This window comes from Cetorhinus maximus, chromosome 24, assembly GCF_964194155.1.
Source record: "Cetorhinus maximus chromosome 24, sCetMax3.hap1.1, whole genome shotgun sequence".
Lineage (NCBI taxonomy): Eukaryota > Metazoa > Chordata > Chondrichthyes > Lamniformes > Cetorhinidae > Cetorhinus > Cetorhinus maximus.
In genome coordinates, this window is record NC_135902.1 from 47,634,200 (window position 1) to 47,648,181 (window position 13,982).

The following is a 13,982-nucleotide window of genomic DNA, read 5'->3' on the forward strand; positions in this document are numbered from 1 at the left end:
ATACCATTATCCATTCTCATTCCAGCTATGCTGTAGCTTTTAGGCATAATCTCAATGAAGTCATTGATTACTGTGATAACAGAAGTAATGGTACCAATGATGACAATTGTTAATGGTCCTGTCTAGCTGATCCCTGTCCTGTTAACCGAAAAGGCTGCTTTTTCCTGTAACCACAGGTTACGCTGCAGTCTGAGCACATATGGGTGTATCACTGACTGGCTTTTTGAACCTCTGGTGCAGAAAAAGAGGTCTGCTTTGCTCCAGGAATCGCTGAATTTGCCACATTTCTAAAAGTAGATCTCAGTATGGCCACACAGCCATGCAAAGATATGTATATATGGATAGTGCACTCCTCCATGTTAGCCAACATATGCAGCACATTGCCTACGTGGGCCTCATGACTGAACCAACGTTTGATGCTAATCAAGCGTTTCCTTTTGAAAGTAAATCCTGTGAGGTGAAGATTTTCATGCTAATCAGCTGAAGAGTTAAAAATTTTTACACTCCCAACTGCAGACAAATAGAGAACAGCATGTGGACATAACAATAATGTCCTCATGAGAAGCCTTTATGCATAGCTTCCAATCAATGGAGAGACATGATAAAGTATTTTAAAGTATATGGTTTGTCACCAGCGAGTCCCACTCATCCATATCCAGTTCCCTGTACTGTCCATGTCCCCAGGATAAGCCGGGCTTTCTCCTTATATGGGATTAATGCACAAAGGTTTAAACTCCAACTCTCCCTCATAAGGGAGCAATACAGAAGTGAGAGATTAAAATTTTGATATAAAAGTGATACATAGATGTCATCAGACAATAATAAGTGAGAATGATGATACCCATCATGCCACTGCTTTAGGTAGGCTGATTACTCTGGCTTGAATGCATGCAAGGACATGATTCACAGCATAAAGGAAGGTAATGAGTGCACCTATACTTAAAGGGCAGTTATGGATGTAATGTAAGGCTGAGTGAAGGACAGGTTACTGTGTCATAGGTGTCGAGTACACTGAATTAATCGAACATAATAATGTTTTCCATTACTTTTGGGTGGCTTGATAAAGTCATTAAATTTCTTCCTACATTGTCTCAAGCTTCACACAGTATGTCAATTATAGCATTTATACTGATTTCTGCCTCCTGTTCATTTTGTTGGTTGGCTTGACCCCAAGATACCAAGGCACTCCCTTGAGGGGAAAATTCCATCTCGTGTGTCATTTTGTTCCACCAGGATTTCTGTGGCCCTTCGGAGAAACAGGGCATTCTGTAATAAAAGCAAAAAAACTGCGGATGCTGGAAATTTGAAACAAAAGCAAAAATACCTGGAAAAACTCAGCAGGTCTGACAGCATCTGCGGCGAGGAACGCAGTTAACGTTTTGAGTCCGTACGACTCTTCACCAGGACTAAGGCATTCTGTATCCTGCTGAACTATGACCCATGGAGTGGCAATGCCGCCATTGGAGGGTTCTATCCTCTGATCGCTGGAGCCTTCCTACCTGGCTTAAAAAAAAATGCTCTCTGGCCTTGAAGGTGCCTGAACAGGGAGGTGCCCTCCTGACCCTTGCAACCTAAGCAGTGGCCATGAGCTGCCGGCCCTCTAGGTTGGGCTGCCAGCTCAGAGACCCAGGCAGCCGCCCCAGCGAACTGTGGGGCTACCGCCGGTAAAATGCGCTCTGCGGTACCGCCGTTCACTACCCGTAGGCTCAGGTCCCACATTTGGTCCTGGCGGTGGGACCCATGGTGTGCTGGTAAAGTTCTGACCTTTGTGTCTTCCTCACAACTTGCTTTTCCACCTATCTTGGTATTGTCAGAAAATCTGGCTTGAAATATACTTGGTCCCTTCATCTAAGTCATTAACATAGGTTGTAAATAGTTGAAGCTCCAGCACTGATCCCTTTGGCACTCCACTAGTTACAGTTTGCCAACCTGAAAATGTCCTTTTTAACCCTAATCCTCTTTTCCCTGTGAGCTAGCCAATCCTCTATCCATGCTAATATATTACCCCAAGCACAATGAGCTCTCTTATCTTGTGCAGTAACCTTTTATGCGGCACCTTATTGAATGCCTTTTGAAAATCCAAGTATACTACATCTGCTGGTTTCCCTTTACCCACCATGCTTGTTACATCGAAGAGCTCCAACTGATTTGTAAAACACGATTTCCCGGTCAAAACCATGTTGACACATTCAGGATTTGAGGGCCAAGGCAAGCAGATGGAGCACAGGAGGGAAGAATGTAATAGATGCATGGAGGGGTGGGGGGGTTGGTCAATGATGCAGGGGGTAGTAGTGTGAGACGGTCCTGGGGCTGAGAAGGCCATGCTAGAGGGCTCTGCATGACATGCATGTCTTGGTCCCGGTCCTGGGAGGGGGGAGGCCTCTCTGGACAGTGACAGTCTGGCACAGCATGGTGTGCAAGGCGTGGTCAGTCCATTACAGGTGTTGGTGGATTTGTACTGGGAAGCAAATGGCGCTGCCATGGTCATCTGCATCCTGTAAAGTGGGAGTTGGTAAGAGCGACAGCATTCTAGAGTAAGGTGCAATCATGTCTCTATTTTTTTTGTCCACAGATACAAGGAGGAGTGCAGAATCCAGGCTGTGGGCGACACGGCCCTCTTGATAGGCTTGATGTGAGTGAGAAGGGCCCCGTCACCATATGACGCAGCTCAGGGAAGTGCATCGTCCTGAGGAACAAGAACCAACAGGGCCCCGGGAAGACCCAGATGCTGACGAGGAGGGACCAAATCCACGGTGGCATTTGACGCAACCATGGGTCTGACGCCTCTCATGCGTGGAGATGAGCGAGAGACAGTGCCGCACATGCCTTCACTTGTCAAGGAATGTGGCGGATCATAACTACCCCATTGTCTGTGAGGATCTCACTCCACACGGACTGGGAGACCATCCAATGCCGGTGGCACTGGTATCAGTTGCACTCATCTCTTTTGCCAGCAGATCGACTGGGGCCCTCTGCGGAATCTCCCATTGGTCCAATGCATAAGGGAGGTGACCGATGCCCTTTTCAATAAGCCTCACCATTACATGCAGTTCACCATGGATGAAACAAGCCAAGTTGCCAGAACTGTGGGATTCGTGGTGATCTTCGGCTTCCCACAAGTGCAGGGCACCATCGACTGCACACTTGTGGCCTTAAGAGAACTTTGACAGTAGCCAGTAAGATTTAGCAAGAGAAAAGGAACCCACTCTCTAAACATGCAGCAGATTTGTGATCACCAAAAGCAGATAATGTGTGTTTGTGCAAGGTAACCCAGCAGGAATCAGTTGCTATATGGAGACAGAGGAGGTACACGTCTCCTCAGACGAGGAGGATGTGGAATGGGATGAACCTGAAAAGGGCGAGGATCCTGACGCCACAAGTGTGGTTGGGGCGGGGGGGGGGGGCGTGGAATCTTTTACGCTTGAATGAATACAGAACATTGCATCACATGGAAGAACCAAATCAGTACCTGAGACCTTGAGGGAGAGAAGCAAAATATATTTACAAAGGTGCAAAGTATATACAGTGATTGAATGCCTGTGCTTTCAGAATCTTTTTACTTCTAACTTTACCACTGTGTCTTGGTGCTTTCCCCAACATCCACAGCAGAGGTGGAGGCAGCCTCCTGATTACCATGCCCTGCTGTCCGAGATGCCTTTGGCAGGCGTCCTCTGGAGGCCCGAGGCCTGGAGGGCCCCTGCCTGTTAAGGGTCCCCCTGCTTAGGGGCAAGTGCACCCTCCTCCACCTGGCCTGCTGGAGTTTATGAGATCACAGGCAGAGGGGATTTGGAGCAGCTGGACACCCGTGGAGTGTCCTGGGTGGATGCCCCAGCGGTGTCCGGCTGACGTTCCTCCTCCCTGTGGGTACCCAAGGGCCCCTTCCCTGACTCCTTGAGGAGAAGGGACACCTGGAGGGAGGTCGAGCTGCCCACCTGGAGGGAGGTCGAGTTGACCCGTCGCCCTCTTGCATAGCCACTGCTGAAGCGCACTCATGGTTAGAGCAATGACATGCAGGTCCAACGCAAATCCGGCAGAAACTGCTGGACCTCGATTTCCAAGGCAACTTTGATGCGCTTGCGTGCTGGAGCCACGACATCAGACAGAACATGGTGAGACTCCTCGATCCTTCCTTCCAATCTGCTGACGGCCTCTAGCAACTCTGTCTAATGTTCCCCTGCCTGCCTCTGCAGCTCCAACATTTCTCTCAGGGCCCATTCCAGAGGCTCATCATCAGACTCAGCAGGGCCTGGTCTCCGGCAGTCCTCCGAGTGTCAGAGACCTGGGCTGCCACTGCCTCTGCCTGCTGTGGACACGTGTCTGTGCTGTGCTCACCAAATCGTGACCCCCAAGCCTACTCTAGAACTAGGTCCCTACTGAGATGCGTGTATTTGCACTGATGAAGGGTGCAGGTGAACACAATGATGGGTCTTCATCAGATGCCTCTTCAGGATTCTCATCCAAGGTGGTCTGGGGGCTGGGGCTGATGCACTGGCCGGTGCTCTCCCTCCGCCTTCTCTTGCTGATAGCTGGAATAGAGAAAAGAGATAATTAGTCATTGGCTAGACAGATTATAGGTCACTCAGTCTTTGTCCACGTGTGGCCGCGATGCATACTGGATGGGCACTCACTGGCTCATTGGAGGAGGCTGATCTCATCTTCCATGCAGGAACGATCTCCGTCCTCACTAGGCAGCTCTGCCGCTTACTCCTTGTGTGGAAGATGAGTGTTCACTGCGGCTTCCCTCCTCTGGTCTGGCCTCTCTCCCTCTTGTTTGTTGTGGGCGATCTTGTCCTGCATAAAGACGGACGGACTGACTGTGAACATCACAGATGAAAGGGCAGATCTGAAGCATGCGTACCTGCTGTGTGTGCTGAACTTTCCTCGGTAAGGGATGAAGACACCAATTGTGCAGGATCTTACAGGAGACACCGATGTTAAAGTGGCTGACAGACAATCAGCGCTGATGTCCCTTCTGCTGGTAACGTGTGACATCCCTGTGGACTGTAACCCTTAGAATGTCTGGTAGCCTTATGGGAGTGAGAGTTTGGAGTGAGGAGAAGGTTCACTTACCCTAGTGGAATGGATGAGATCATTCATTTTCTTCCTGCGCTGTACGGCGATCCTTTTTTTGAGGTCCACAAGCGCTGACCTCCCTGGCAATTTCCTCCTAGGCCAGCGTGGTCATGATGGTGGACCTCCTGCTTCCGTCACGAGGAAAGAGGACCTCCTGCAAAACCTGGACGGCCTGGAAGAGTCTCTCCAGGGAGGCCTTGCTGTATCTTGGAGATGAGGGTTTGGTCCCATTTCTGTCTTCGCTACACCAACACCTGTCCTGCAGAGAGTGACTGTGTGTGTGTGTGCTGTTTAAATATGGCGCCCAGACCTTTGAATCCATGAGGTAATGGCGGGGCAGACAGATCACTGCCTGCACCACTTTGAGATTCGACGAGCTCCTCACTGATGTATAATTAATGAGTTGAAAAGCGGAAGATCTGGCACGAGAGCCCAGCCCGCTGCCAAAAGGGAATCATGCCGACTTTCCCGCCTGCCACCGCACTTAAATCTCCAGGATGGAAAATTCCACCCTGTGGGTGTACAAATACCAGCGGGTGCCAAACCGGTGCAGCTTGAGCTGCCCTGCAAGCCTTCTGTCATCCTCCGTTCTTCCAAAAATAAAAACCAGGAAAAATGGGAAAAATTCATTGCAGTTTAATGAATTTGAGACAACAGTGTCACTGGCCCATCAGTTATCAAGAAGATACCGGGACACCTGGTGAAAACAAGAGAAAAAGGAATGAACTGATAGCATTTAGGCTCAACTTGCAGTCTCCAACACAGCTGTTCATAGGCACTTTCATCTATACAAGCTCAACAATAGCACCAAGAAATTACTCGAAGAAAATGAAAACATAATTGAGGCTTTTTGAACATTTGCAGACTGATAACCTGGGGATGTGTCACTGGCACCAGATAAAGTAGCAACAGTAAACAGTACGAGTTGTTAAATGGGTAGATAAGCAACGTTGGGTTTCTCCAGGGTGACTTGTAGCTGATCTTGCCCAATTTAGGCCCATTTTTTGGGCAAGACTTATCGTAAAATCTAGGTATTAAAATCTTAGTATGTCTTCTACCTGATCAATAAACGCCAGATGTCGTTGAATGGTTGATTCATACTGGTCCTTCTGCATTTTTAATCGATGGCTCATTTCCTTTTCAGTCTCCTTCATGTGGCGAACAGTTAATTCTTTTTGCTGGGTCTAATAAGAAAGGTCTGATAAGAAAAGTGTATAAAATTCTGTGCTTGGTTTTTTTTTCAAGGATTCTGTGCAACAAAATAGAAACTATTTACATTCTCTCCTATGCATCTAACTATGTAAATGAAATTAATCTTGCTGAAGGTTCTGTGCTACTTGGTAAGACTCATGACTAAGGTCAGGATATGCTGGGTGAATTTTTACATGGAGGGGGTGGCCCTGGCCCTGGGCTAACAAGTTGTGGACAAGCTCGCCTCCACATGGCCGGGAAGCCCCAAGCAGATTTTACCACCTTTGGGCCAATTGGCTCAGGGCAAAACTTGTGGCAGAAGTCCCTCCCCCCTAGACCTACCAGTCACTTGAATGGATGGCAGTTCGCTGGTCCTCACAGCGCCACTGGCAGCAGTGGCCACCACTGTGTCTGCAGGCAGTCCCCAACAATGAGCGCCACTGGGGCAGGATTAGGAGGCAAGAGGGGGGGGGGGACTTTGCCAGGCCAGCTGGCAGGCCACATGAAAGGGGGCAGAGGGCCAAAATCGGGAATGGGGAGGAAAGGGGGCAGGTAAGGGGGTAGGGGGGTGGGTGTGTGGCTCTGCTGGGGACAGGGTGCCTGATCAGGAGGGCCATGGTCCCAGCTAGCGCCCCTACAATGCCAAATGTCACATTATCTTATGCCCCACTCAGCTCCCGGGGGAGTGTTAAATTTCACCCATGGAGTCAAGGGACAAATAACAGAATGAACAGCAAGCCATTATGAAACATGAAACAGAGAGTGGGAATTAAAGGCAGTTACTCAGATTGGCAAATGATGGGAAGCGGCATTCAACTTGGATTGGAACACCGCTGCCCACCATTTGCATGAATGATTTGTACTTGAGAATTCGAGTATGATTTCAAGATTTGTGGGTATTGCGGGAGGGTGTAGTTAATACAGAGAAGGAGTATGAAAAAATACATCAGGGCATTAAAAATATTGCAGAACAGACACATAATTGATAAATGAAAATTACCATAGGTAAGTGTGAGGTAGTGTATTTTGGTAGGAAGAATAAGGAAATCACCTAGAAAAGAAGTGTCTAAGTGGGATATGTTGGTACAGACCCACAATTCACTAAAAGTAGCAATACCAGTTAATAAGGTCAAAACAAAAGCAAACAAAGCACTGGGGTTCATTTCCACAGGGATTGAATTGGAAAGCAGAGAAGTGATGTTAAACTTGTATAGAAGTTTTTTTTTATTCTTTCATGGGATGTGGGTGTCACTGACAAAGCCAACATTTGTTGCCCATCCCTAATTGCCCTTTGAACCGAGTGGCTGACTAGGCCATTTCAGAGGTCAGTTAAGAGTCAACCACATTGCTGTGGATCTGTAGTCACATGTAGGCCAGACCAGGCCAGGTAAGGACAGCAGATTTTCTTCCCTAAAAGGAATGTCCCCAAAGGATATTAGTGAACCAGGTGGATTTTTACAACAATTGATGATAGCCTTAATAGTGGTGCCATGAAACTAACTTTCAATTCTAGATTTTATTAATGGCGTTTAAATTCCACCAGCTGCCATGAAAGGTTTTGAACCCATGTCCCCAGAGCATTAGCCTGGGCCTCTGGATTACTGCTCCAGTGACATTACCATTACGCCACTGTCTCCCCCCATTTCTCCACATTATCAAAAGAATACAGAGACACTGGAAAGATGAAAAAAAGATTACATAAAAAACAGAAGCGACAATAGGGCATTTGGCCCCTTGAGCCTGCTCTGCCATTCGATTAAATCATGGCCGATCTGATTGCGGTTTACACTCCATTTTCCTGCCTGCCCCCCATAACGTTTGACACCCTTGTAGACAAAAGAAAATCTAACTCAGCTTTGGATATTTTCAAAGACTTGGCCCCACTGCTCTCTGGGGGTAGTGTATCCCAATGACCCCCCCAGACAGAACAAATTCTTCCTCAACTCCGTCTTAACCGGAGACCCCTTATTTTGAAACTGTGTCCCCTAGTTATAGGTTCCCCAACGAGAGGAAACATCCTCTCAGCATCTGCCCCGTCAGGCCACCTCAGAATCCGATATGTTTCCACGAGATCACCTCTCGTTCATCTAAACTCCGATTAGTAGAGGTCCAACTTGCTCAAGCTTTCCTCATAAGGCAGCCTCTTCATCCCAGGAATCAACCTAGTTTATTAGAATGATACCAGAACTGAGAGAGGTTATACCCACCAGAAAAGATTGAACAGTCTGGAATACCAGTCTCTACTGAAGAGAAAACTGAGGGGTGATCTGATCGGAGTCTTTATGATTCTGAAAATGTTTGATAGGGTAAAACGTAGGGAGGACTTTTCCACTTGCTTAAACAAGTTGGGGTTTAGAAGAATGAGAGGTGATCTTATTGAAACGCACAAGATTCTGAGGGGGCTTGACAGGGCAGATGCTGAGAGGGCTTTTCCTCTCATGGGGGAATTTAGAACCAGGGCGCGCAGTATCAAAATAAGGGGTCTCCCATTAAGACGGAGCGGCAAGACCAGAATGGGGGGGGCCATAAATACAAGCTAGCGACTAATAAATCGAATAGGGAATTCAGGAGGAACTTCTTTACCCAGAGGAGTGGTAAGAATGTGGAGGCAAATAAAATTGATAGGTTTAAGCAGATGCTAGATAAGCACATGAGGGAGAAAGGAATAGGATAGCTAATGCTGATAGGATAAATGAAGAAGGGTCAAAGGGGGCTCAAATGGGGCATAACAGCATGGACCCGTTGCATCAAATAGCCTGTATTCATGCCGTAGGCACTTAGTGATTGTTTGTGAAATATTCCAATCCGCTACCCAAAAAGGCGTGTCCGTTTGTCAGCTGTTTCTTGAATTATTGACAGGAGCATTTTAATATGTGACATATCATGACTCTGGAAGAATCATGAAGTACACTTTCCTGACGCTTTAATCAACACAGAAGTTCAGAGTGCAATGTCTACAGTCTGCAATGTTCAGCTTGTTCCACACAACAAAGCTACAAGTAAAAATAAAAGGAGACGGCGCTAAGGTTACCCGGTACCATAATGTCTGGTTGGGCAAATCCCAACCCTCACAGTTGAAAACTGTTTAAATGTTCAGACTGCGCAGGTGGTAGCACCTGTACTGTACAAATAATTATATTCACAGCAGATAGGTGTTAACAAGACGAGGCTCAACAATGCACTGGACTGGCACTGTATGCAATCTCAGACAAAAGTGCTGCAAGATTACACTCCTCCCCCGCCCCCCCACACACACACACAACCACCGCTCCCCCCCTCCAGAGAGTTCACGGTGCTTCGTCCTGGAGTCAAGTAAGACCCTTTACGTTTATTTTCAGTTACAAGCTGGGATAAATTCAACTGAGACTGCTCACACATCCATTTCACTGAGGATGCTGGTGTTCAACAGAAAGATTGCAGAAAGTTTCGATCCATCTGTTTGCCATCGATATAAATCCACTCCACCGTCCCCGACCCCTGAAATTAAAGTTAGTGTCGACGACAAATACTGTGAGCCACACTCTTGGTATTTACCAAAGCAGTCTGTAACATGGCAATGGCACGTTTCTTTTCCTCAAATTCCAGTTTTAATCTGATCATTGAGCTCGTCACCTCGGTTGCCATGACTGAAGCTTGTTCCAGGTGAGACAATTCTTCTTCAGAAAGCAGAACCTGGGGACAGGGCACAGCAAATTTTGGTAGTTTAAAATTGGAATATTGAAATTACTAAGTCACATGTTCAATGCAGCTTACTGTTTTCAAGCGCCTTTAATTGCCATGTAATGCTTGGTAGTTAGGCCAAGAATAGCACTGAAAGAAGCTGGGAGGAAATCACAGCTAAGACAGTTGACCAAACTTAATTAATTTGAACGCAGGGTGGTATTTGATCCTATGCTTCATTTGAAAAAAAAAATCTAACCCCAATTCAAGTCCATTGGTCATTTCAGGACAAATTGCACTTTCCTTGCCTTCAATCTGTCAATTTCTGACTCTCTCATTCCTTCCTTCATAAATGAAAATTAAACTCCCTGTACACTGCTGCAACTTCAAAACATAAATTACACCTCACACCCAAAACATAAACTCAATCGAGGAAACCCACTATGTTTACTGAAGTGAAGTATGTTGTGCGTGGGCTATTTTAACCTGCTATTTTTATACTAGGTCGAACGTGTTATTATTGCCTCTTGTTCCTTCACTGACATCGTTCTCATACATGGGCAACTAAAATGTAACTTCCGATCTTATATTGCTAATTTTACTAATGAGAAGAGAAAATATACAAATATTGAATAGATCATTAAGTAAACTCATTTGTGTTATTCCTGAAAGAATGGACTAATTTCCTTGGTATTGATTTTAGGCTTACGCGAATTTAATTTTTAAAAAAATGTAAAGTTGACAAGTCTGACTTACCTCTTTGGGCGCTGTTGAGGAACAAGACCTTGGCCGCTCCTGTTCGGACTTCTCCATCTCATCCAGGAAACTCATAATGCTTTGGAGCTTTGCTTCGGACAGCAGAGAGCCATCGCTCGGCAAGCCTGAAGCCTGCTCGATTTTCCCCAGCTTCTCCAGGTTATCTGCCGTCAAGGACGTGGAGTCACAATCCTGTTTATTGAGAGAGAGAGAGCGCGTGTAGGAAAAACTGTGCACTTCAAGCAAATTGTAATGGATGTTAATATGGCTACATTCAGCAATTTTAAGGATCAGCTATAACTGGTTACACACAGTCACAAGGGCAAAAGATAGATATTACACCAATCCCGTGGAGAATCCAATGACCACAAGTTTTCAAAGTTGGCTGATTCTTTGTTCTCTGCTGTTGCTCTGCCGGTTCACCTTAACACAGTTCTTTATATTCCAACAGCCCATGACCACACAAGCACAAGGCCCTCAACCAATCAGTGGCACTGTAGCTAATTTTACCCATATATTGACATCATGTTTCATCCTGATTTCTTACCAGCTTCATCCACTGTGATGCCTTACAAATGACAGTGAAACAATTTAAGATTGCAATGTGCCACACACAAGCTATAGTGAAACAATTTAAGATTGCAATGTGCCTTATAAGCTATACTGAAACAAATTAAGGTCACAATGTGCCTTACAAGCTATATTGGAACAATTTATGACACAGTCCTCGACCTGAAAGCGGGAAAAACTTAAGTGTTTTTCAACTCGTCACTTATTTCTTCATGTTAGCCAGTTCAACCAACTCAAATGCTCAACTTTAGAGCAAGTCCCTCAAAACAGCAAGGCAAAGTGTTATAGTCAATGTAGCAACTAGGGTGATCTGGAGCAATGCAAGGGCATCGAAGGTTAGACAGGCCTGGGGAGTTATTACATATTGCTTCCCAAACTCATGGACTCCCTTTCCCACATTCAGATTGTCCTGTAACATTCTACCGAAATGAACTGCAGAAACTGCTTTCAGACTGAAGGGCAGGAACTGGGTAGCCAAAATGGATCACAACCTGGGATCCTCATCGTACAACCCCTCAACTAACCCATCAAGCGGCAACATTAACCAGGGACACAGGAAAAATTGTATAATTTCCCATTAGCACCTAACCATGGATGGGATCAAACAGCTGGTGTCGTGCCCATAGGAGTAATGACAAGCAGACAGATATAGTTGTAAGTACCTCCTGCATGTGCCACTTGGGTGCCATTCCATCATGAGGTGTCTTGTACCTTAAGCTCAGGAGAATGGTCATCCAAAGTGAACCCACAAACCAGCAATCCTTCTACAGGATGTCACCAGAGCATAAGTCACACTACACTCTTTGATTAGCATCACTCCAGATTAGCGACTTTCCACTCTCCTTCTGGTCCCCTGTCCAAATACCCGGGAAAATTTCCATTCTCCTTATGATGGCTCTCCTCTATAGTCCCTATTACCTCCACCTTCTAGGGTTGCTGGTCCCTAAATAGGGAAGCTGATAATGGATGGAACAAACCAACTTCTTACAAGACGAACCTGAGTTTACATTTTTCTTGTCAAAAAAAAGTCAAAACATACCTCATCTATCCAAGCATATTTATCCTTTTTATAGGCCTTTGGCTCTGGGAGTAATTTAGGTTCTTCCTCCAGTAGCTTGAGTGTGTCGAGCACATCATTCAGTGTTGTTTTAGACTGGGTCAGGCTTGTTGTTATTATCTCCTGCTCCTCAACTGGCATCTCTCTCTGAGTCACATCCTGTGGTTGGTTCTACAAAAACATTATAAGGTTAGTTCATGAACTTTAGGAAGAAACTTGCTTGAATAAAGTGCTCTTCGCATCCGCAGGACCTCCCAAAGCGCATCGCAGCTAATGGATCACTTTTGAAGCATAAACGGTTGTTGTTTTTTGGGGGAATGCAGCAGCCAAACTGCATCCAGCAAAAGCCCCAGTCATAATCGAGATAGATGACCGGTTCACCTGGTTTGGCAGTGTTAGTTGAGGAATGGATGTTACCCGGGACATCAGGAGAACTGACACACTTTTTTTTTTAAAGTTAACACCAATAGATCTTTTGATTCCACCTTTACAGGCAGGTGCCTCATTGGACAGGTAGCACCTCCAGCAGACAGCGCTCTCCTCAGTACTGCATTGACATGTGCTGGAATAAAACTAAAGCCTCAAAAGGTAATATTGGACTACAAGCCAAACTGACTAAAATTCAAAAGGTTCCTTATTGAATTAAAGCACAATTTTTTTTTTCAATAAAGGAATATGAATTAGCCAGTCGGGCAAAATAAAATAAAAAGATCCATCTTAAAGAAACATCTGCAAGGCTAAGTCCTCTGGTGTCTCTGCGGATGCTGCCAGACCTGCTCACTGTTTCCAGCAAATTCTGTCTCAGTTCAGATTTTCAGCATCTGATTTTTAATCGTAAAACAAAATAAGGGTACTGAATGCGTCAATTACTACAGAAAGCAAATTCATAAACTCCAAGCATTTTTAAAATTGTCAAAGTGTTGTTTGAGTTCGGGTTGGTGGGTATAGCTGGTGAAAATCTAATAGAATGTTATTGCTTACTGCGAGGGGAATCGATTACGAAAGTAGGGAGGTTATGCTTCAGTTGTACAGACCACTGGTGGGACCGTATTGGAGTACTGTGTACAGCACTGGTCACCTTATTTAAGGGAAAATGTAAATGCATTAGAAGCAGTTCAGAGAAGGTTTACTAGCCTAATACCAGGAATGGGCAGGTTGTCTTATGAGGTAAGGTTGGACAGGCTAGGCTTTTATCCCCTAGAGCTGAAAAGAGTAAGAGACTGCTTGATTGAAACCTTTACAATCCTGAGGGGTCTTGAGAGGATGGATTTGGAGAGGATGTTTCCTCTTGTGGGAGAATCTAGAACCAGGGGTCACTGTTTAAAAATAAGGGGTCGTTCATTTAAGACAGAGATGAGGAGAAACTTTTTTCTTTCAGAGGGCTGAGAGTCTTTGGAACTCCCTTCCTCAAAAGGCAGTGGAAGCAGAGTCTTTGAATATTTTTAAGGTAGAGCTAGATAGGTTCTTGATTAACAAGGGGGTGAAAGGTTATCAGAGGTAGGCAGAAATGTGGGGTTGAGGTTACAATCAGATCAGGCATGATCTTATTGAATGGCAGAGCAGACTTGAGGGACCGAGCGGCCTACAGCTCCTAATTCGTATGTTCATTCTGATACAATAGAGAGACTACAGGGACCTCTGCTGGAATGTATTTATAACATAAATATAAATCTCA

At 45.7% G+C, this 13,982-nt stretch overlaps 1 protein-coding gene across 9 annotated transcripts in view; it reads right to left on the reverse strand.

The window, feature by feature from the left end:
* The window catches only part of cep131 (centrosomal protein 131), a 103,139-nt gene that overhangs the window by 45,591 nt on the left and 43,566 nt on the right, over positions 1-13,982 (reverse strand). For 7 of the 9 annotated variants that reach the window (XM_078571193.1, XM_078571190.1, XM_078571192.1 and 4 more), the window contains 4 exons: positions 12,290-12,478; positions 10,681-10,872; positions 9,799-9,936; positions 6,132-6,257 (listed from right to left, as the gene is read on the reverse strand). In XM_078571193.1, the coding sequence (XP_078427319.1) occupies positions 6,132-6,257; positions 9,799-9,936; positions 10,681-10,872; positions 12,290-12,478 (645 nt within the window). The remainder of the gene's footprint in view (positions 1-6,131; positions 6,258-9,798; positions 9,937-10,680; positions 10,873-12,289; positions 12,479-13,982) is intronic. The other 2 variants (XM_078571187.1, XM_078571186.1) reach the window with 1 other exon arrangement.